Source organism: Nannobrachium achirus, assembly GCF_963921795.1.
Source record: "Nannobrachium achirus genome assembly, chromosome: 20".
Lineage (NCBI taxonomy): Eukaryota > Metazoa > Chordata > Actinopteri > Myctophiformes > Myctophidae > Nannobrachium > Nannobrachium achirus.
The window spans coordinates 24,406,685-24,431,887 of NC_137827.1; the positions used below are offsets into that span (position 1 = coordinate 24,406,685).

The 25,203-nt window shown below is 42.5% G+C and overlaps 1 protein-coding gene across 1 annotated transcript in view; it reads right to left on the minus strand.

The window, feature by feature from the left end:
- asap2a (ArfGAP with SH3 domain, ankyrin repeat and PH domain 2a) overlaps nt 1-25,203 on the minus strand; it is a 105,613-nt gene that overhangs the window by 24,975 nt on the left and 55,435 nt on the right. Inside the window, exons 3-9 of the mRNA XM_080750553.1 lie at nt 18,968-19,113; nt 17,025-17,099; nt 9,574-9,623; nt 5,099-5,228; nt 4,288-4,373; nt 3,269-3,344; nt 2,401-2,487 (exon numbers count right to left, since the gene is read on the minus strand). Coding sequence (XP_080606679.1) covers nt 2,401-2,487; nt 3,269-3,344; nt 4,288-4,373; nt 5,099-5,228; nt 9,574-9,623; nt 17,025-17,099; nt 18,968-19,113 — 650 coding nt within the window. The remainder of the gene's footprint in view (nt 1-2,400; nt 2,488-3,268; nt 3,345-4,287; nt 4,374-5,098; nt 5,229-9,573; nt 9,624-17,024; nt 17,100-18,967; nt 19,114-25,203) is intronic.

Sequence of the window (25,203 nt, forward strand, 5' to 3'; positions counted from 1 at the left end):
TCAAGGGTGAGACTTCCTGCCTTCTCCTTGACCTGACTGCACCTACGACCTGCAGAACCAGTTATCAATGACAAGCTTTCCTGTTAGGATTCAGTGACGTACTGTGCTAGGGATGGGACGATAAGCGATATTATCGTTTATCGTGATCCACGATAATCGTATTGTGGAGATTTAATTTATCGTGACATCGTCCTCCGTCATGCACTGGGATCAATTCACCTTTCATTTGCTGAGCTGCATATCCGGCACCATTTAAACCCTCTATTGGTAAAAGTTACTTTTTTCACTCTCTATCAAACGTTTGCGACGCGTTGTGAGCTTGTAGACCTGCTATTTTTTGGCAAATGTTCCGCCCCAGGATAATGGATTTTGATTATCGCGATTATATCCTAAATTGCGAAATTTCTTTTGTCACAATAATCGTGATATGACATTTTCATATCGTCCCATCCCTAATTGTACTATTACACATTGGACCATGTGTAGGAGAGAATGCCACAAAGATACTCTATCTGTTGCAGAATAATTCTCTTACATTCACTGTTAGGTCATGCCCTTCTGTCATATCATGTTGTTCTCCCTTGGCCTTATGATGATATGTTCTGTCAATATGATTATTATAGAGTCAAGATGCCATTGGCAGGCCTGGTATTTATTGTTATAGTACAGCTAGTGATTATGACGCAAGCTCCTCTCTTATCTATGGCTATGCTCTGCTCCTTGCTTTTAACCAAACAACTACTTGACCACCGACCGACCTGAGCGTTTAACCTCTTAAACCCTATACTTATTTGACCAGGAGCACCCCAGGGCTCTTTTCTAGGCCCCCTCCTGTTTTCACTCTACACTAAATAACAATTATGGGGAGGGGAAATGGGGAGGGGGTTTTTTTTCTCCCAAGACTCATCGCTAATGTCAGAGCAAGGACCAGAGATTGGCCCAAACGAAGACCAGAGATTTATCACGAATGATGCAAGTTCCTGTCAGGAAACATTCCAGGAAGCAGGGGATGACCTCTGAAGACTGGTTGTAGGGGCTTCAGGGACAGAGTACAGTATGCTAACTGCAGTTATCACTACATGCACAACGTCAACAGGAAGAGACAAGATGAGCTCTCACAATTTCCAGTTTCTCAATGGGAAAATGCATTTGGACTAAGAGAACATACGGTATGTTCTCCCAAAGCACTGGAACATTAGATGTTATGCTTGAACGAACGGACAAGTACGCGTGCGCGCACGCACACACACACACACACACACACACTCCATATTTGTTGGCATAACATAATCAGAAATGGAACGACTCATCTACCATATAGTCGTTGACGGGCGGAAACCTTGTATCTCCGAGTTTCAAATGTGTACGTTCTTTCGCAAAGTAAAGCCCTGCTTCATCATGCAAGGCCGTCGCACAAAAGGAGTGAAAACAGCCGATCTACAAGCACACACCGCCTCGCGGTGCGAGGCGTTGTGTGCTTGTAGATCGGCTGTTTTCACTAGATTAAATCATATTTAAAATGATAAATGCAAAACCAAACGGTTTTGGACATACAAGGTTTTCACCTGACAACGACGATGTGCACTAAACAAATTAAGAATAATAAACATTAAAATCAAGGAAAAGCAAAGAAAGAAAAGCAAAGAAAAGCAGCACAATGAAAAAGCAAATCACAGAAAGGGTTTTTCTTTAGAAAGCCACTTACTCTCCTAGGCTTGGTTCACAAAAGATGGAGGCAGTGGGGGTGGGGGTTTTGGGGGGTGGGGTGAGAAAAGAGCATTTTTTCAGATGAGACCATGAACTGCTGCAGTTTCAGCAGCATGTTTAAAACACCTCAATCATTAGACAACCGGGAATTCAAATAGGAAAATGGAAAATAGCAATTCATAGCAATGTGCAGCATATACATTTTCAGAGGAACTTAATTTATTTCACCAGAATCACCACAAGTCAAACTTGTGATTGTTTGCTAAATTGTTTTCAACGGATATATAAAGAAACACATTAGAACGGTGGCATTATACCAAAAAGCAATTAAAAGGGAAACTTTGCAGGTTTTAAAAACCTAAATCCAAAGAAGTACCTGTACACAGAGGACATAGGGTATTTCTTTGACACACTATTATCTCCTCACATCAGAAAAATTGGATTTCGGTTAAAAATCAGTTAAAAGTTTCCCTTTAAGGAAAAAGATAAGAGTTTAGAAGGCTTGCATTATTAACAATACATAACAGTTTTCAAAAGCCGATTTATGAGCATGTGACATGTTATTTGACATTGAAAGGTCGTAGAGAGAGAGCCTGAGAGTTGGTGTGTGTGTGTGTGTGTGTGTGTGTGTGTGTGTGTGTGTGTGTGTGTGTGTGTGTGTGTGTGTGTACTGTATGTGTGTGTGTGTCCTACCTCCTTCTGTTCCACCTGTAGTGCTGTTTTTAGGACATCTCTTAGCTGAGAAAGCTGCCTCCTCTCTTCATCCTGCACTTGCTTTATCTGTCGTGAGGAAATGAAATGTAAAGGTCACATATTTGCTGGAACTGCTGATGTTCCCAGAAAACAGCACTGAAGCTTCTGTGAATCCTCTCCTACTGTTCAGATAAGAGACAGTTGACAACTCTTTCTGCATCCCCTAGTAGTAAATAGTATTGTTCTATCTTTCAACGCCCACAAAACTGTGATGAGTCATCACAAGTTGATGAGTCATCACTTTTCATCACTAAACCATCGTTTTCTGGGGCCATTTGTAGCCCAAGGAATGGTTTTTGTGCAAAACAAATGCTTGCAATGGATTCAGCATCATGACAAACCCCTAGTTAGACCCCTCACATCCTACTTAAATACCCAGAAAAAAAAAGTATTTTCCTCCTGTATAGAAAGTCGATGGGAGCCCAACTTGGTTTGGCCGCTTGCCCGAAGGTCGCCAACTCGGGCGCCCTAGCTACATCATTATAGCATGCCCTTGGCTACATCTGTGCAAAATTTGGCACTTTTAGACTGATTAGCACGAAATGACCATTCTATCTCCCTAAGGCCTCCGACTAATAGCAGCTACAATGGATGTGGCAATTGTTAAATGCTGTGTTATGTTGCGGTAACGTGCACACGTGGGTTTGTGTGAGTATAAGTTGTCATGGTAACGTGGCTGCTGTGAAAAGACGTCTTTATTATTAAATAATAGTTTAACGACTAATCGACTAGTTGACTACCAGTGGCATCAACTAGTCGATCTGTAAAAAACACTAGTTGTGAAAGCCCTAGAAAGAGGTGCACTCACCGTGTGCATGTCTGTCGCCAATTTCTCTATGTATGGCTTCAGGTTGTCCACTGCTTTCAGTCCATCCTGAAAGAAACTGTAAACAGGATGTACATTATAATACATCACACTTACCAAAGTCGCTTTACAAAACAAATAATAAACAAAATAAACAACTTTATTATGAGAGAAAAAAGTTAAAAGGCAAAGAATTTAGCAAAGACTAAAACAATAAGCCAAGACTGAAAAGCAAAAGGGAGATTTGATTTAAGCAATATTACACGAGAGGGTGTGCTTTATCATGAATATCGGCACGCCAGCGTTGCTGCAAGAATGAGCCGACAGGCGAGTTCCGTAGGCATTGCTGAAGTGCCGATAATCAAGATAAGGCACAACGCTTGAGTGTAATATTGCGATTAAACAAAATAACACATCAACTTCATTTTTTTCATTGTAATTAAGATATTCGATAGAAATGTGAAACCTGTTCCATAATGCTCATTATTACCATCACGGGTAGATAGCTATTTCAACCAATCATATTGCTTTGTCGGAACTACCTGTTGTATAATTGACATTAGTGCAGTGAGAGGATTCCAAGGGGCCCTGAGCTAAATGACTGATAGTTGGGAACCAAATGGACCCATATAGGTCTGCAACTCTCAGAGTTAAATTAAAACTGAGGATTTGACATGTCCCAGGTCCAAGAAGTAAAAGAGAAAAAAAAATGGTAATGCCTATCAAACTGGGAGCCCTTGAGAATGACTACATTAGTGCATCTCCCGCCAGGACTATGCAAGTCCTGAGCTGTGTGTGTGTGTGTGTGTGTGTGTGTGTGTGTGTGTGTGTGTGTGTGTGTGTGTGTGTGTGTGTGTGTGTGTGTGTGTGTGTGTGTGTGTGTGTGTGTGTGTGCGTGCGTGCGTGCGTGCGTGCGTGCGTGCGTGCGTGCGTGCGTGCGTGCGTGCGTGCGTGCGTGCGTGCGTGCGTGCGTGCGTGCGTGCGTGCGTGCGTGCGTGCGTGCGTGCGTGCGCTCATCTTACTTGCACTGTGCATGGAAGTACTTGATCAAGTTCTGCAGCAGGTCCACTCCCTTCTTGATCTTGATCTCGTTTACTTTGAGGAGATACTGTGAACACAAGTTCAGTCACAGGTCAAAATTGCACTTCAAAGGTCATTATTTATGCACCATCTGAAATGAATACAGCCCTGTAATCGTACACTATACCATCGCACTACAAAGTAAAAGCCCTCTTCCAGGTACTGCTTCATAAAAAAAATAGCCACTGGAGTAAAACTTATTTTCTAATTTTATACCTGAGATGCACTGAGATGTTGACAAATGTAAACACTTCTTCTGTCCCTGGCACAACATATTTTCAAATGGGGGTCTGTGGCCAAATACCTATCAATTCATTCACTGAAAATGCAAGGCTTCAGTCATCACATCAGTCACGACTTTTACATCTTTATTGCCAATGAATATTGTGTAAATGGTAAATGGTGCATTTATATATCGCTTTTATCCAAGGCGCTTTACAGAGATTGTGCATTACATTCACCCATTCACACACACATTCATACACCGATGGCAGAGGAAACCATGCAAGGCACACACATGGTTCAGAGTCTCCCTTCAACATTAACTCAGGGGGAGCCCGGATTCGAACTGGGAACCTTTCGGTAACCCTTCGTGCTCTAATGTCGGTTTCTCTACCCCTGAGCTATGCCGCCCCTATATGTGTACAGACAGATACATACCATATAGGCCCCACCATTTAAAAAAATGCAATAAAGCCAGCAGCGTATTTCCACTGTGGTCCCTTTTAATGTGGCGGAGTGCAAACAACGAACCTCACACATCTGGAGCTGGAAAAACCTCCTCTCCTTCTCCATCTCCTCGGCGATCTCCGCCCCGCTGATCTCGGTCCGGATCATTCCGTGCTGCCTGGCGTGCTCCTTCTTCTCCTTCTCTATCTTGGTGCTGGCAGGAAGTCACAACTCAGTGTTAAAAGCGTGCATCGCCGTGCGCCATCGGTGGAACCACCGCGCTCACTCCCTCTCACACGCTGGTTTTGTATTACTATGCTGGTTTTATGAATGCCATTACTCTTGTGAGGTCTCTCTCTCAAATTCTACAGCAGTGGTTCTCTGCTGCGACCCCCAAAATAATCACATTTTAACTGGGGACCCCCCCCACCCTGACCCTAAGAGTTGAGGAATTACATTTTGTATAACACAGTACTATTTCTGCCTCTAATATTTGTCAATTTGGCCAATGTTTAATATGTCATTTTAGAGGTATTAAAAAGTCCTTAAATTGTCACTTTAGAAATGTGCAGATACACTTAAACTTTATGTTGGTTTGTTTGCTGTTGGGAGAGAAAACAATGTTGCACATTAAGTTAATCATCTGGCGACCCCCCAAATCAACCCACAGGTTAACCACTACTGTTCTACAGTACCAGTGGGGATATTTGGCCCTCACAAGTATAGTAATACAAGCACACAAACTTTCTAACACAGTTATCACCCAGAAAACACAACACACAACAGGGGGTGGGGGGTAAGGGGGCTTAAGGGTACCATTCCATGCAAGAGGGCATTCTTTTCCATATGCTGTTTTTCCAGCAGCATATTCCCTACAAAAAGGATGCTGGGGTATCGTTATGCTTGATTTATACTTTTGCGCACAGGCGCCACTCGCAATAAATAGCGACGCTTTGTGAGCTTATAGATCGGCTATTTTCAGTACACTGCCACGCAACTTAGTATAAATCAGGCTTCAGAAAGCATCTGCGACTACCAGCTATGGGTCTTGGGTTCAGGACCGGTTTCTGTGAGCCCCGTTCATGCACTCTGCTACCGTTACTGTGACCTTATGCCCGATTTATACTCACAACGCGCCAAGCTGCGACGACGCATTGTGAAGTTGTAGATCTCCTATATCCGGTGCACGACACTGGCGTGCAACCAGGTATAAACCAGGCTTAACCATACTGTCTGAGAGCAACAAGATGTTCAGCCATGTTCTTGAATGTCTACTTGACCTGCTGCTAGCAGAGCATACAAGCCGAGTAGAGTGGGAGCGGAGTGGGGAGCGAGCCGGAGCGGGCGCTTTAACGTATTTAAGGCATTTGTGGCAAAAGAGAAAGTGTTTCAGACACGCTACGTGACGGTGGAGCCGAGTGTGGAGCGAGAGGTGCGCAAATCCCCCCCGCTCCCAGAGGCGTCACAAGGGGGGGTAAAGTGGGACTGAGTTACTAGGGCCCAAGGTGGAGGGGCCCTAGTGACTTTAGCTATTGAAAAATAGCAGATATACAAGCTCACAGCGCAGCACCGAGTGCCGCGCTGCGAGCTTGTAGATCTGCTATTTTTGAAAAGTCGTGAAAATGTGTGCAAATTTGTAAAACAATTGGTCCGTGGCCAAATACATATCATTTTGGGGGTCCTTGACATGAAAAAGTTTGAGCACCACTCACTGACATGGAAACATAGGTTTCTTGCACACATTTTCACAATTAAAAAAAAAAATAGCAGATCTGCTATTTTTCAATAGTTAAAATTCATGGGGGGCCCGCAGTGAATCCTTGTACCCAGGGCCCAGAATTTGGTGTGACGCCCCTGCCCGTTCCACTCCGCTCGTATGCTCTGGCTGCTATAGCCTCAGTAGAAGTCAAGACGAGTCGGGCTCGTTCAAAAACAGAAGCAAAAACTGAACAAAGAAGCGGGTGTTCAAGCCCTGATGAAAGTGGCGTGAATGCATGAGCAAGCTGTTGCTATTGCAACATCATTTATCATGTAAAGGTTCATTTATGCTTTGCGTAAAATATTCATGATATAACAAATAACTATGTGTGTTTAATACCTCCACCAGTACATAAGTGAACACGATGTGTGTGTGTTCACCAGCCATTTGTGCCATATGAGCCAGTCAGTTGAGTTTACGTGGAGTATGTTTCAGGCTTAGATCTCCCAAAAGCCTTCATTCGTCACCCATAATGTCACACCACTTTGACAGAATAAGTAAAATAAAATCAATTGGAAGTCTCCATTTTCTCTTCTGTGAACATCTTTTTCACATTTCAAGACCTCTGTTCACCAGCCACATTAAAGACCCAATGAAATGACTATTTTGGGTATTTTATTTTGAAGTTTCAGTTTGAAAAGGAAGCCTATGTGTTTCTGAACCAATCCGAGGGGACCAGCCCTTCAGGCGATGGGATTTAAAATCTGAGTAATGGGAGTAATGGGAGCCAGCAATGGGAAACAAACAGGTGAATTTAATCAAAGGTTCATTTATATGCAAGCGGACCTGTCTATGTCATCACTTTTTGAATTTCTGTTCACCGGAAATAATTAAGAATGGCCTATTTAGGGACCTTTGATATAAATATACACAAAAATGGTTTATTTAAAAAAAAATTGGCATCTAGTGTTAGGAATGCCCATATGATTACCACGGATAAGCTCTAAAAGTGTGAAAAACGTATTTTTCATTTCACTGGGTCTTTAAGCTACAGTTAAGTCAGCACATGAATCCTCAGCCCCCCCCCCCCCCCCTGGAAGCATTAAGCATGATCAGATATCAACTAAAGAGAGAGATCTTTGTCGGCTAGTCTTTCCAACAGAGTTTTTCAACAGACTTTGTGGTTCTTACCCTTCAAGCCCGTCAGTTCAGGAAGTCAAATTTAAAAATAAATAAATAAATGAGACAAAAATACTTGGCACGGACTGAATGTCCTCATTTTGGTGAACAGAACAATGCATTCAACGGCGCTTCCTGAAACGATGGCATTGACAGTGATTTGACCTCGGCCCAGGCAGACACACACAGTCGGTGGAAAATAGAACGCAGAAGCAGAGGGCCTGCAAACCAGTTTAGGGCAGATGGGATGAGTGCTGTGTTAACCCTAGAATTATTGAATGCTTTAACCAGTGAAAAATAGCAGATATACAAGCTCACAGCGCGGCTGCGAGCTTGTAGATCTGCTATTTTTGAAAAAGTAGTGAAAATGTGTGCAAATCTTTGAATATATGTATTTTCAAAGCGAACGTTTGTAACTCAAATTTTGCTTCTGGGTGGTCCCTGGAACTAAATATTTTGAGATGGGGGTCCGTGGCCAAATAAATATCATTTTTGGGGGTCCTTCACATGAGAACCACTGACATAGTAGTCTCTCAAGAACAGACTAACTGAGCTCCAGTTAAGTGAAAAGGACCTTTTCTTTGACGATGGCTGGCCAGATTGCTGACATAGAAACATAGGTTTTTCAAAAAAACCTTAGAAGGATTCAAAAGACACTAATAGAATCGGGTCAAAATTCTAATTTTCACGATTCTTCAAAAATAGCAGATCTACCAGCTCACAGCCGTGCTGTGAGCTTGTATATCTGCTATTTTTCAATAGTTAAAGCATAAAATAATGATACACAATGATGTGTACCCGTTCTGAATGGGTTAAGAGCCAAACATTCTCATCTCTCTCTCTCTCTGCCCCGTGAACATGAAAGAGGCCTGTTATTGTGTCGACAGACAGCAGGGAGATGCATGACCACGGGACCGATCAGCTACGATCAGAGGATCCTGGAGTGGAGGAGGAAGAGTATGTTGTCTGGGTGTATAGGAGTGTTTTGCAACCAGGCAGACAACTGGGCTCCATTGATAGAAGACGGAGGGGCATCAATGGAGTCAAATCATAGGGGGGGAAGAGAAGGGGAGGTGGGGGGGTAAGGGGGGATTGGGTCAGGAACAGTCACATAGCATCCGGCTTAACTCTCCATTTTCAGTACAAAGTCGGTACTGTCTCGTCGGATTGGTTTGGAGAAGAAAATGCATTACCCTTTCAGTAAAGAATGTCCTTTGCAGCTTGTAAAAATATATAAGAGCGCTATGAACTTTCATGTAACATTTGCATGCACAAACACCATGGCGGGTTAATGGGAGTGAAGGTGTGTCGAGGTGGCTGGATACATATATGTTTTACAGGGGAGATTAGAGGGGGGGGGGGGGGGGGTTAGTGAAGCACAGAAACGTATTATTGGATGTTTCCTTTCCACACACCAACTCACAAATATGGTCTCACCAAAGATAGAGGCTTTTTAATTCCCTCTCTATCTACAGCAGACAGCCTGAGATAAGGGCACACTACCCTAACAATGATCCCATTTGCATATAACCTCATTCATATTTACTGCATTGCAGCTGGCGTACAAATTCCAGGCAGTGGACAAGAATTCATGTTCTTATAATTACTTTGTATCGATGCTAACAGCTAACGTGACCCAACAACTGATTAAAAACCCCATATAAATTTTAGAGATCCTTACACTTTTGTCTCGTAGTCCTTCCATGCTTTATCAAAAGGCTTTTTCAGGTCCTGTTAGAAAACAACAAGCAGAGCTGGGTGTAAATTTACATATAGAAACGGTAGAAGATGTAAGGAACACAAAAAAGCAAGCATACTTGAACATTTAATAAATACACTCAAAATGTTCTATTCTTTCAATAATTGCAGTGACACACATGACACATCACTGCCCCAGTCAACAATTACCTGCTCTTACATAATTCAGGCATTTTTGAGCAGTGCAAGCACTCCCATGCTTGACCGAGTGTGTCCCTATTAGGGCTGACCTAGTCTCGCGTGGCCAGACTGTTGCCTCCGCGATTTGGTCAAATGCTCCTGGCATACAGTCTGGCAGACGGAAATAGAAACGGTGAGTGCGAGATAAAGCGGATGTGACGCAACCGCTCCCTTAGTGCAGTAGCAATAACATGTCCTACTGGAAGCGTTATGTCTCCTTTCAACATTTCTGGGGGCTTTATTTTGTCTTTCTCTGGTGTTATTGGTGTCACCTTCATGATGTTTTCAAACGTTTCATAAACTATACACTCATAACAATAATAGGCAGCTCGAATGACTTTGTCTGAGATATTGTGTTTCTGTTATGTTTCCAATGGGACTACAGTTCAGTGCAGCAGTGGCTACTTCCGATACTCGCCGTTCGGGAGCTGCTCTTCCAGACTCTATATAGCATTCGGAGATTGTGGAATAGTTGTCTGGCTACGCGAGACTAGGGCTGACCCAATACATTCGAATATTCGAAGCTTCGTTCGATGGCACGGGATTCAAACTTAAAAAAGAAATCAGAATAATCTGACGTTTTTCCTTTTTTTGGGGGGGGGGGGGGGGGGGGGGGGCGTGCCTTGTCTTGCGCCTCGCTCCACTCCAGTGCAGCATCAACTAGGTACTCCTTACACTAGGGCCTTGTGATTTTTGCAAGTCGACTCGACTCAGTAAAAAGTTGAGTTTAAGTCGACTTTATCGTTTGATGACGTCATCACATCACACACGACAGAGACACGAGCTTGTTCTTCATCAGGAAACAAAGTCCGATTGGATTTTCCAAAGCACCCGTTGAATTGAATTTGAATCCCATGTTAAAGAGAAAAGTAGAGCTTAAAACCAACTTAGCTAGGGTTATGTGGTGTTGATGACAGGTTTACAGCCAACCTGCAAGCTCAAAACCTGTCTGATTTTACAACAAAACCGAGCAGGCTACGACGTGCACACACAGTCGATGTGTGTGCACGTGAGTGTCATTGAACGTGTTCCATATCTCAGAGTGAACCAGAAAGCCTTCATACAGGGTTTTTGGACGGCTGTCTCCGTCCCCACAGCTGTCTCATGGAGGAGCTGACTGAGGTCATGGTGCAGCATTTGGCAAAGCAAACAGTGAGCTTGTAATTGATTTCAACAATCATCATGTTTTTCCAATGGATGCTCTGGTGAGCAGCTACACCGTAGAATCCGCAGTGCTCGTTTTATACCAAGAGTGTACAAATGTAACCAAATGGCTGTGCACAGCGATTTTCCCCTCGTCACTATGGCAGTGCACTGAACAGCTGCCTCATTAAAATGCTTGATTAAACAACATCCCTGCCGCTGCGGTCCTGATTAAACAAGGATTAGAACTACACAAAAGGAGACATTACACTGTGCAATTGGCCGTGCCTTTCCCCCCTCACTTTCCAAAAAAGAAATGTCTGAGAATTAATTGCCATCCATCACCAGAGGCAGGGGGGTAGCACTAGCAACAGCACACTAGACTGGAAACAGGGAAGAAACAATGTAGCCTTGACTGGTACAGCAGAGGCAATTAACTGACTGTTTGTTTGATAATTAAACTGTAAAATGTAACATGCAAAAATCACCTGCTTCAGCATAGCTCTGAAATGAGCCATATGAGCCAGCCATTTTTTTTAAAAATGCTGCGTTACCATAACCTAATGGAGTTCAGTTTGGTAGCACTGAAATATTCCAGCCGCCATTTTAAACAATTATGATGAGTCATTAGAAACGGAATGAAGGATACGGGTCTGCCTGGAATCCATCCATCCGTCCCCCCGCCGACAAAAGAGCACAGAGATAACACTCTGTGTTATCGTTGGAAATGAAGAAGCATTCCACCCGCCCTGAACTGCTTCGCCCTGCAGTTCTGTTCGTGATTAACCCATTTAGGGCCTAGAATTATTGAATGCTTTAACCAGTGAAAAATAGCAGATATACAAGCTCACAGCGCGGCACCGAGTGCCGCGCTGCAAGCTTGTAGATCTGCTATTTTTGGAAAAAGTCGTGAAAATGTGTGCAAATCTTTGAATATATGTATTTTCAAAGCAAACGTTTGTAACTCAAATTTTGATTCTGGGTGGTCCCTGGAAATACATATTTTGAGATGGGGGGTCCGTGGCCAAATAAATATCATTTTGGGGGTCCTTAACATGAAAGATTTTGACCACTGACATAGCAGTCTCTCAAGAACAGACTAACTGAGCTCCAGTTAAGTGAAAAGGACCTTTTTCTTTGACGATGGCTGGCCAGATTGCTGACACAGAAACATAGGTTTTTCAAAAAAATCGCAGAAGGATTCAAAAGACACTTGTAGAATCTGGTCAAAATTCAAATTTTCACGATTTTTCAAAAATAGCAGATCTACAAGCTCGCAGCGCGGCACTCGGTGCCGCGCTGTGAGCTTGTATATTTATTCCATCTTCCATCGTCTCCTAAGTAAACCTTTTTTTTGCTGCGTTATTCCTCCCACAGTTTTGGTGGCACGCACTTGGGCCATCTGTCAATATGTTCTGCAATGCGAACACATAATATATGAACACACAAACGGCGCACGCACGCACGCACACACACGGTGGATTACACTTAAACCCTATACTTAGTTGTAGGTCAAAACATTTAAGTTCCTTCCCTTTGTAGTAGGCTGACATCCAAGAGAGAGAGAGAATCCAAGGCACTCAGTTGAGTTTAAAAAGCCTTTATTTTGTCATGGCTTGCTTGGCCATGTTAAAAGCGCTGATAACCTATGCGTTTCGACACAGGGGCCAATGAATGGCCACCTGAATCTCTCACTCGGATGTCAGCAAACTACAAAGGGAAGGAACTTAACGTAAATGTTTTGACCTACAATTGAACCCTCTCCAGAGAGCACCTGTTTCAGTTTCTGATAATTACGGACCCACGCAGCGCTTCCTCGTCTCTTGCCCTATACTTAGTCGGTTGGGGTCCCCCAGGGATCTATACTAGATCCATTCCTATTTCTTCTCAACGCCAAATATTCTCACAGAGAATAGCCGATCTACATGTTGCATGTCCCGATCTACATCGCGAGATGCAACGGATGCAGCGGGTTGTGAGCTTATTAGATCTACTATCTTTGCTTAACGGGACAATATAGGGTTCATCTGTTTAGAAACACAGGAGTTAAGTGAGACAATATGCAGAGGAGGATGAGGGAATTACGCCCGCTGCAGGCTGACATCATGGCAGTGTCCATTCTGTAAATCCACTGATCCATTGTTGGCACAACTGTCTGGTGCACTCAGCACTTTCCCTTGCTTTGCTTATAATGTATGTGCGTCGAGCGAGCGTTATAGTGAGGCGTCATATTATTCAGCCAGCACAGGGATTCGGGTTCAAATCCGACCCATCCTGTCTCTCACGTCTCTCCTCCCTCTGTTCCCTTGGCTTCCTGTCATTCTACACTGTCCCATCTGAAATAAAGCAGAAAACTGCACAAACCATTTCAGTGAAGCTTATCAGTCACTTAAATACCTCGGTAGCTATTGTGTCCTTCCCTCTGCCCACATTGGAGGAAGTGCACAACAAAATAGCCCGGGAAGTCATGGGTAACTAGAAGCAGTGCTCTTCCGAGCACAGGTCTCCACCAGGCAAACTTTGGAAGCTAATATTAGCCAATCAGGATGGCATATGAAATATCAGACGGATCGGACTTGATCACATGACTATAGAGATACTGTGTACCGATTTGCGTGATTTTTGGATAAAATCTCAAGGAGTAATATCCAAAAATGTGTTTTACATAAGTCGGCCCAAAGGTGGCGCTATAAAAGGCTTATGTGAAAAATGCAGGGCAAAGGTTTATCCTTAGCTTCTAGGGAGTGTGCTTGCAAAGTTTGAAACTGATCGGTGGAGTTATAGCTAAAACCACAAATCGGCCTGTTATAGCGCCACCATGAGGCTGATTTAAAAAAAAATAAGTGGCATTTCTTCCTCGGCCTAGTGGGAACGTGTGTGCGCGATTTCATGATAATCGCACTTTGCGTTTGTGATTTGAGGCATTTTGTTCAAAACGGCTCGATCCTACAAACTTTGGAAGCCAATCTTAGCCAATCAGGATGGAATATGCAAAATCGGACAGATCCGTGTCGATCACATGACTGTCGAGATACTGCCTACCGATTTGTATGATTTTTGGACAAAATCTGTAAGAGTAGTGCACAGAAATGTGTTTTGCGAACATCGGCCACTAGGTGGCGCTAGAAAAGGCCCATTTAAAAAATGTAGGGCAGAGGTTCTAGATTGGCATCCAGGGAATGTGTGTGCTCACTTTGGCAGCGATCGGGCCAACGGCGACTGAGATTAGGTGCTCACAAACTGCGAGGACGCACGGACGGACGGACGGACGGACGGACGGACGGACGGAGGGGAAAACATACTCTCCCCCATGCCTTCGGCTGGTGGAGACAATAATATCACTCCATACGGAGGTGAAATGACTGGGATCAGACGAGGTATTAAATGGTGGGCTTTCGGCCAAATAAGTCCCAGTGACATGTGGTTGGTTGCAGGGCGGTGGTATTTGTGTAGTCACAAAGCTATAGTGACCATCTTGTTCATTCATCAAACATTCTCTAGAAAACCAACAATGGTCACCTGGAAATCAATTAAAGTCCTTTGTCAAATCAAATAATTGATGACAACTATGGCGGGAATACAATCGTGTTGATTAGTAGAGATTAGATCAGCCATTTATTCACTCCACAGGCTTAATCCCTTAGGCCTAGAATTATTGAATGCTTTAACTATTGAAAAATAGCAGTTATACAAGCTCACAGCGCGGCAGCGAGTGCCGCGCTGCGAGCTTGTAGATCTGCTATTTTTGAAAAATCGTGAAAATGTGTGCACATTTTTCAATATATATTTTTCAAAGCAAACTTTTATAACTCAAATTTCTGCTTCTGGGGGTCCCTGGAACAACATATTCTGAGATGGGGGTCTGCGGCCAAATACCTGTAATTTTGGGGGTCCTTGACATGATTTTTCAAAAATAGCAGATCTACAAGCTCGCAACGCGGCACTCGGTGCTGCGCTTTAAGCTTGTATATCTGCATTTTTCAGTAGTTAAAGCATAAAATAATGGTTAAAGTGGTTAAAATCTAACGTGACTCGGGCACGTTCCAGGTAGTTGAGAGTTAAGTCCTATTTTATACACACCAAAAAAAAAGAAACTAAAATAGCCGTCCTACGGACCTACAACCTCACAATGTGTTGCAGGGGGATGTGGAATTATTATATTTAGTCTGGCTTTTTTGACAGAACATAAAATGCATTTTGAATGGGAGTCGAGTTTCCTCCCCAATCTTTCACAAGTATTTCTCGTATTCCTTTTCATGTCTGTGGAATGCTTGGTCCTGCACACGTGTTTCTCTCTACGCTACTATTCCCTGCCTCAAAACACGTTCCTTTTCACATTAAATCACTCTCACCACATGCTTGCATCCATATTCATCCCTTCCAGAGCGGGCAGGCAGTTTATTATTACTCGTATCTGTAAATGTATGTATGGTTTTGCACTGCAGGGGTTCTGCTGATTTTATGCATGTGGCGAGGTGGCTGTACGGTCACAGGGGGAAACAGGGTAACTATGGTAACAGGCCTTATTAGTGAGCTGGCTCATTCACATCAGGCCTGGTCGTTGCCCCCAGCCAATCACAAGGCTCAGCTGTGAGGGGTCAGAGGGCACGGCAGACAGTAATTGCCGATTGGATGGCCGAGATGACTGACACATAAACTCCCCAAAGGATTGATTGACTGAATGAATGCCTAGCTACTAGCTCACTACAGTACTAGAGGTGTACTGTACAGTACAGTACAGTACTGGACACAAGGTATCAGTGGGACAGTGATAGGAATGCATTTCATTTTTGTTCCAATTCATTAATTGCCAATTTCTGCATTCAATTACATCAGCGGTCATTGCCATGCTGGCTTGTGGCGGACATTTTTGTAAAAAAATCAAATTACAAAATGAGTGGACACTAATATTACCAGAAACACAGCCCTGAATGACCATAACATTCTGAGAGTGTTCAAAACATTTGAGAACCACTAGTAGTAGTGGACTCCTGTGCCATAGTGCAGTGGTCCTCAACCTTTTCAGGCTGTGACCCCCAAAATAACCATATTTGATTTGGGGACCCCCACTCTTCACAAACACTTGGAATTGTAGGAGTTGGCATTACATTTAGTTTGACTTGATCTGTTCCATTGTGGAAATAGCCAATCTACATGTTCACAACGCCGTTGTGAACATGTAGATCTGCTATTTTCACAATTTCTGACTCTAATATTTGGCAATTTTACCAATATGTTGGACCAGAGGTATTAAAACCAAAAACGTCTTTAAAGTCCTTAAATTGTCACTTGCTGATACCATGTATACACTTATACTGTATGTTGGTCTGTTTACTGTTGAGTAGGAAAACAATGTTAACATTTAGCTAAACATCTGGGGACCCCCCAAAATAATTTGGGGACCCCTCTGGGGGTCCCGACCCACAGGTTGAGAACCACTGCCATAGTGTTGTAGTAAATCAGTGTCAAGTGACAAACCTGGAGACATTCAGAAATTGGGTCCTATGATCAAAATAAGCACATTATAATGGTGTGTAAAAACCAAATCTAGTATTTGCCTCGGACAAGGACAAGTCTTGCCAACGGACACATTTGTCTGTGTACTGTCATATCGATGGCCCCTGGCCCTGATCCACATGCCTCATTTGATACACACCGTCACCAGCCACTTCTTTTCACCTGACAATAAGTTCATCGGGAGAGTGTGACAAATACGGAGGATTCATGCCATTTTAGTGCACCCTGACCAACCAGTAGGAGTCACTAGTGCGGCGATAAGGAATCGACAAGGCCAATCGTGATCGTATTCCAGGCCAAGCCCGAAGGCTTCGAACCCTGGTTTCCGCGGTGGTGGTGGTGGGTTCTAGCTCTACGCCAGCCGGACACCCCAGACAGGTCCAATCTCAATCCTCACTAACGCACCAATTCTCAAACAGGGTGTAACTTAATGCCATTTCACCGCTCTGTGTTAACAGTCACTCCTATTCAGGTGCTAGCGTTAGTCTTGTCTTATGTTACACCTCAAGAGGAAGTTCCGTTTTGTTGCCTTACCCCTTTCACTCCCTTGAGGTCACCTTTCAGCAGGCTGTCCAGGGGAAACGTGATGATGTTGTTCATGTTCTGGAACTGGAAGAGAGGGGCAGATGGAGATAGACAGAAAGGTTACGTCAGAGGGTTCAAACCTGTGGGGAGAAATAAACTCGGGGTTGACGGATGTTGCTGTAACACAATCCATTTTATCAATGCATGTGTGCGACTGTGTGCGCACACGTGCGGTCAAAAGTTTAGGAGTTAGGAGAAAGGGGATTGTGTCACAAGTGCCTCAACATCCGTGTAACACAGTCTCTAAAACACGGGTCTTCAACGTTTTCAGGCCAAGGACCCCTTAGCTGAGAGGGACATGAAGCAGGGACCCCCTCTGTATAATTGTATAAATGTGTGATACAGATTTTTATTGATTTCATAAATGGATTCATAAACTTGTTTGACAGCACGATGTTACTTACTAAACTTCGCCTTTAACTCTGTACTCAGTCTGCTCTTTTTTTACCTCTACACCAAACCTATTTGCCAAAAATAGAGAGCTTTAGCTTTAGCTTTCGGCTATTTTTGGCTAAAGTTCTCCTCAGAATTGGGATGCAAGGTTTTAAGTTGTTAATTAAAAAAAATTATCCTATCACACAAAGATTTGGCAGTCCCCTGTAGTAACTCTGAGGACCCCCTAGGGGTCCCAGACCCCCTGTTGAAGACCCCTGCTCTAAAATCAACGAGTGACAGACTTTCACCAATCAAAAAAATGTATATAAAAGGCATGAATGATGTGATACAATACAAGTAATATTAACGTATACAACATTTATTCAGGTACCTATAAAACACTTTACAGTCTGGGGACAGATGTTTAGATTTGTATCGATGTTAACCTCTCCCAAGTTTAACTATCTGAAGGACTTTGATACAGTACAAAATAATCCAGAAAGATTTAGGAGATTACACCTTCACACCCGCATGTGGCGTGTGCTCAAATTTCTGCGTTCGAAGGTCTTGTGAAAACACAGAGCCCAAAAGTCTCGAGTCAGGGATATCTATGCGAGTCGATTTAATCCCCCATGACCGCGTCAGATTGTTCTAATAAAACCTTGGGGATGTGTCAGTCAGACCTGGCTTTGATAGGGCCGGAAGAGGCTAAATTAGATCCAGCACATCCAGCACAGTGATGGGGTGTTGCAGTGGCACTTTGGTCCGTAGCCATGGAAAACTGCAGCTCCCCAGAGGGCTTCAGGTTCCAATTGGAGGCTGTGTGTGTGTGTGTGTGTGTGTGTGTGTGTGTGTGTGTGTGTGTGTGTGTGTGTGTGTGTGTGTGTGTGTGTGTGTGTGTGTGTGTGTGCGCGCGTGCGTGTGTGTGTTTGTGTGTTAGGGATGGGACGATATGAAAATTTCATATCACGATTATTGTGACAAAAGAAATCGAAAGCGATTTTACGATATTATCGCAATAATCAAAATCCATTATCCTGGGGCAGAACATTTGCCCAAAAATAGCCGATCTATAAGCTCACAATGTGTCGCGTTGCGACGCGTTGTGAGCTTGTAGATCAGCTATTTTTTGGTAAAGACATTTGATAGAGAGTGGAAAAAAGATGTTTCAAGTATGTATATTATAAGTACCTTTTACCAATTATAGAGGGTTTAAATGGCACCAGATATGCAGCTCGGCAAATAAAAGGCGATGACGGAGGACGGAGGACGGAGGACGATATCACGATAAATTAAATCTCCACGATACGATGATCGTGAGTGTTTTCTTTTTATCATGATAAAGTGCGTGCGTGTGTGTGAGAGAGAGACAGAGAACACACGCAGCAAAACCCAGTGGGGGGGACAGAGACAATTAGGGACAGGATGGAACGCTTTCTCTGTCCCCGGGGGGATTCCACGTGCACACATCTGTGCACGTGCACACGCACACGCACCACACACTCAGCAGCACTCACCAGGTTTTTGAAGAGTGCAGTGAGCTCCTTGGTGAAGACGGAGAACTTGAGGAAGGCTGATCCCAGGTCAGGATCGTCTCTGTACATGCAGTTCTCTCCAAACTTCTCCAGGGCCTGCGTGTACTGCTCCTCGTTCTCCACGTGGGCTGTTATGTGGGGACACACGCACACACGTCACAGATTTGACATGAACACAAAGGGAAAGCGTAATAATGTGTTCCCAGTCTAAAAGGGTTAAACCCCCTCCTCCCCCTATGAAGAACATTCATGGGGGCCCCGCAGTGAATCCTTGTACCCAGGGCCCAGAATTTGGTGCGACGCCCCTGATACCCATCACAGTAGGAGACAGGGGTGTCGCACAAAATTCTGGGCCCTGGGTACAAGGATTCACTGCGGGGCCCCTGTGTTTTAACTATTGAAAAATAGCAGATATACAAGCTCACAGCGCGGCACCGAGTGCCGCGCTGCGAGCTTGTAGATCTGCTATTTTTGAAAAATCATGAAAATCTTTGAATATTTCAAATCCTTCTGAGGTTTTTTGAAAAAACCTATGTTTCTATGTCAGTGGAGCTCAAACCTTTTCATGTGAAGGACCCCCAAAATAGTATGTATTTGGCCACGGAACCCCATCTCAAAATATTGAGTTCCAGGGACCCCCCCTGAAGCAAAATTTGAGTTACAAATGTTCGCTTAAAAAATACATATATTCAAAGATTTGCACCCATTTTCACGACTTTTCAAAAATAGCAGATCTACAAGCTCGCAGTGCGGCACTCGGTGCCGCGCTGTGAGCTTGTATATCTGCTATTTTTCAATAGCTAAAAGAGAGATAATAAAATCCTGCTTTCCTCAAATTTGACAGGTGAACAAAGGGTCTATTGTTCTATCAATGCTAGAGGTCAAAGGTCAAGTTCATGGGAAAGTAATAAACAAAGCTCAAGGTCAACAGGTTTATCATTGTTGTTGGGTTAGGGTCAAACATCAAGGTCATGGGAAAGTTCATGGTAAAGTTCATGGGAAAGTAATAAACAAAGCTCAAGGTCAACAGGTTTAACATTGTTGTAGGGTTAGGGTCAAACATTAAGGTCATGGGAAAAACTGTATTAATGTTTAAATGTTGTGATAAAGTTTATGGTAAAAAAAAATATAAATGATAATGGGTTAAAGCCTATGGGTTTGGGAAGTGTGAATTTGTGGGTTGGTGTTGTGGTGTTTTTTCTGCACATATTCCAAACATATTAAAACATTTGTTAAAACATGTGTTGGTCCGTCATTATTTTAATATGTAATATTGTAAAAACAATCCGTTGATCCTAGAAGCAGTCTTCCTATGCGCTTAGTTTATCAAGTTCTTGGCTTGACTGTGTCAGTGAACTTGACATCGAAGGGGTCTGTCTGGATGTGTGTGTGTATGCTGTGAGCACTAAATGAATATGTGTGTTTGGATGCTGAGAAGGGCTGTTACTGGCTATAGTATTGACCAATGAAAATGATTGTGGGTGGTGCTTATGGTTTACGTGAGCTTGAGGGGAGGGTTGTGTAGGGTGGTGTGGTATGGTTTGGGGGTGTGTGATGTGTTCGTGGGAAAGCTGATGTAATGCTGACATCATTACTTCTATGAGGTTGAATCTGTGGGAAAAAAGTGTTGTGAATGGTTATCAATACGTTGGATTAGTCAATTATCTTTTTTATCTGAAAGGTATTATGATATTGTTATAGGTATTGTTGCCATTTAATGAATTGTGTCCATTTTTTATTTTGTGAGGCGAGTAGCCTGCAAGTGAATTGAATGTGTCATGTATGATTGATGAGTAACCGATGTATTGTCTGTATTGTCTTTTTTTAGGTGAAAAGCCTTATTGTCACGAGCCCAATAGGGTATTGTCACTTTTGTTGCGGCTAAAGGAGGCTTGGAGAGGAGCTTGGGAGTCAATTGTTCTTGCACATCAGGCCCCCCTCAACCTCACCCCAAGACTCATCAGTATAATAGCGTTGTGGGTCTCACTGGTTGCATGTGAAGCCACATGGTTCAGTCAGACTTACAAGTGACCAAGTTGATGACAAGGGCAATGCTTTTACGTAGTAAATCTGATATTACAGCAAAGATGTCTGTTTGTGACGCTGAGAATAGTCCTAGATCTAAGTCTGACTCTGATCTTGATAAATTGAAGCCAGCGAACGGGGACCTCAATCCACGACGATTAGAGATTTGCCTAAATCGTGTTAATGAAATGGACGGTTCTCAAGCATCATCCTTCGAGAAGGCTGGAGCAGCACGCGTTTTGATTGATATGTGCAAAGAGAGGAAAGTTGCTGAGGATAAAGAGATAGACGAATGTGAGGATTGCAATGAAGACGCTTTGAGAGCAGCTCAGCAAGTGCGAGATATGGACATTGATAGCTATTCTGACACAACATCCATCTCATCTGAACCAAAATTAATTGTGGATACAGCATCTGATGAGCCTGAATCATTCTACACTCCTTACTCTCCTACAAACTCACCAACTCCAGCATCTCCACAGACCCCTCAAGGTGAGCATCCGTCACGTTTAAGAATGTACAGTAGACAAATTATCTCCCCTCCACACCCACTACCTCCAAACTGTGACGACGGAATGATGTTTTACACACGTGCTCCAGCTGAGGGGATTCCTCCAAAAGGGAGCGGAAATGTTTTAGACAACATCCGAGAAGCTCTAATGGAAAGACGAATCATTCGAATGATTAAGAGGGAGGTTGAGATTCTAAATGATTCTGATGTTGAAAGTGGTGATGATGAAAAATATGATTGTGAGCAAATGGTCCAAGCCAGATTGTTTGTGAGAAAAAACAAAGCTGCGCTCCAAGATATATTGAGCTCAAATGATGAAATTGACATGCCCACTCTCGAGGCCAAACTCTTCCAACATGCAACAATATCCACACCTTCATCACCATTTCATACGGGAAGCCTATCTCCCATTCAGTCACCCCCTCCCCCACCACCATCACCAATCGACGTAGTCAACCTCTCACCACCACCATCACCAGATTACACTCAGGGAAACCGTTCAAACAATGTGACAGCTGAAGAGATTGTGAAGAAACATAGTAGGAAGCGACGTCATTTGGAAACCCCTAGTCAGGTTTGGGATGCATACACTTTATCTGAAATCAAGAAAGCCATGATGTTGATTAGAACCCCATTCAACATTGCATATGATTCAAACCATTCCAATGTGGGAGATGTGGAGGATGAGGAAGAGGAGGAGGAGGAGGAGGAGGGGGAGGTACGTGAAAATTGTGAATCACGTTTTTCATTCGACGAGGTTAAGAGTGCCCTTCAGTTTTACCAAACTGTAAAAACTCATATCGGACGTGCTGATGGAAGTGATGGCAGCGCAGCTGTGTCAAAGTGGGTCAAAACGCAAGAGGAGGGACAGATTGTACGAAAGCAGTCAGTGGTTTCACTAAGATCTCAGATTTTTTCGTGGGACTTTGAATACGTCAGTGCGGCTTTTAACGATCTGTTTGCTTGTCTGACCAACTGTGTGTTTGATCACATCATATCTCAGAAGAAATGTGTGACAACTCACCGCTTTCTCACACCAGCGTCTGAAGATAATTGCTTTGGATGCAAAGAGAGCAGACGTGCGTACGATGTGCTACTGTATACGTTGATGCGCCATGGGCTTGCTTTAAACGAGGAGACATTAAAATCACCAGTCCAAGTGTATCAGGAGATTGTGAACGGGGAGAATCCCCGTGGAATTAAATTCCAGATGCAGGCTGTGAGAGATGGCTTGCAAACCTTGATTGCCAAGTCCCAAGCAGTCCCTACAACCGCGCCAGGTTTGGCCGAGTGACTGTAGTCTTTCACACTTGCGGTCTTGAGAAAAATTATTGTTTTATGTTTTTTTATATTTCATTATTTTTTACTTTTATCAATTTAAAAAACTAAAATGGGAAATTTATTTTCAAAACTTTTTTTTCCCTCCACCATACCATTAAACAATGATAATTTGATAATGAACGGCATGTCATCACTTTTACAACATATCGTAAACGAAAGACTATCAATGGGCTGTAGCGTTAATTGTTGTGGAATTTGCCCAGCAGGGGAAAAATTAAATCTTGTTTTTGAATTAATTCGTGATAATCCAGAATATCCACTAGCTTCTCATGCCATAACAAATCCTATTTCAATCGATTTAAAGACGTTGCTACAAGGTGTTTTTACAGAGATGACAAAGGCTAGTAATTGTTCGACATCGTTGTATCATTTGTTAGTATTCTATACATTTGTAGCAGATGTAAGTGAGCTGTATATAAAGTCTGGAGTTATGAAAAATAGTGAAATGTTAGATCTGTTTCAGAATTTGCACTCTTTTATCAAGGATTTGATTGGAATGGACATTATGAAACAAGCATATCTGAGCTATCGAATGTAACATGTTTTATAGTTTATACACTTACTTAGAAATTATTGTAATGTTTTTATTTCATCATTATATTGATGTTATTTCTTTTTTTTAATAGTTAGAAATGTTTTATTACGATTTTTAATTGGATCAAATAGATTAAATGTAGAAATATGTTTTACTACATCATTATATTGTTGTTGTTGTTTCTTTTTAATAGTTAGAAATGTTTTATTACTATTTTTAATTGGATCAAATATCGTGGGTATGATTTTTCATCCTTCTCACCATCGTTGCTTTCCTCTCCAGTGAATTTACCCTGCATGATTCATATTGATGAGGATCAACCCGTCGATCTGCTTGATTCGACCTTTCTTGATCTTATAAAAGCATGTATCGCGAGATTGCTGGACGTGATAATAACCGAACGGGAACAAGGAGACTGCTATGGATGTCAGACTGACCATCCAAGCCAAACCCAACATTCATGCCTGGAACCAATACCCCGATATTATGTCTTCATTCACTTTAAAGAATTAATTGAAAGACTGTGGACTGATCGTTTTATTTCAGGAGTCATGCGTGTTCTGGAAACTCAAGGAATTGATGCTAAGCCTTCAAGAATACACGGAGTATGTGAAGCTTTTCTTTACGAACTGAAAGATGTTGACAATATTCATGCAAAACTTGAGGAGGTGACTAACGTGTTGGGTGAAGACAAGGAGAAAACTACTGCGTTGAACACTTTCGTGACATTCTGGAGAAACTCCAAGCCTGTAGAAATAGGTTAATAGATTAAATGTAGAAATGTGTTTTTCCATTTTTTATTTGTCAAAAAAAATAAAATAAAAATGTTTTATTTCTGTTTGAGTTAAAAAAATAAAGGTTAACTATTCCTTGAAAAGTTGTCATTGTCTCCCTTCGCTCGATGCATGCGTGTTATACAGGGTATATTCTAAATATGGCGGATATTATGAAAAAAGTCTACTATACAATACATCATCCGGCTTCATACGGTGGTCCAGAGAGGCTTAAACGTGAGTTGGAATTACAAGATGGAATAAAAATTAATTTGAACCAAGCTAAACGTTTCTTGGAAGGTGAAAATGCCTATACGCTTCACAAACCTGTCAGGAAAACATTTTTACGGAATAGGGTTTTTGTTTCAAGACAATTAAAACAATATCAAACGGATCTAGTTGATATGAGTAATCTTAGTAAATACAACAAAGGGTTTAAATGGTTATTGACAGTGATTGATGTATTTTCCAAACAAGCCTACGTAAGATCCTTAAAAAATAAAAGCGGTCCCACGGTAACTAAGGCCTTTGCGGACATCTTACGGAAGTCAGGCAAAATACCAGAATCTTTACAATCTGATAAGGGCCGTGAGTATTATAATAAAGATTTCCAAGCTCTGATGAAAAAACATAATATTAGACATTTTTCAACAAATAGTGAACCAAAATCACAAATCTGTGAACGCTTCCACAGGACTTTACGTGGTAGAATGAATCGTTACTTTACAGCTAAAAACACAAACAAATATATAGACGTTTTACAGGAATTAGTAAAGGGTTACAATTCATCTTTCCATAAGGCGATTAAAATGAGTCCTGATCAAGTTAACGCAGGAAACTGGGAAACCGTTTTCAGAAACCTATATGGAAATTTCCCACTTAGAACAAAAAAATTAAACGTTAAGTTCCAGATCGGAGACCATGTTAGAATCTCAAAATCTCGTTCAATATTTGCGAAGGGTTACCTCCCTGGATGGTCCACTGAGATTTTTTTAATTAAACAGATAATTCCTCGCAAACCACCAGTGTATAC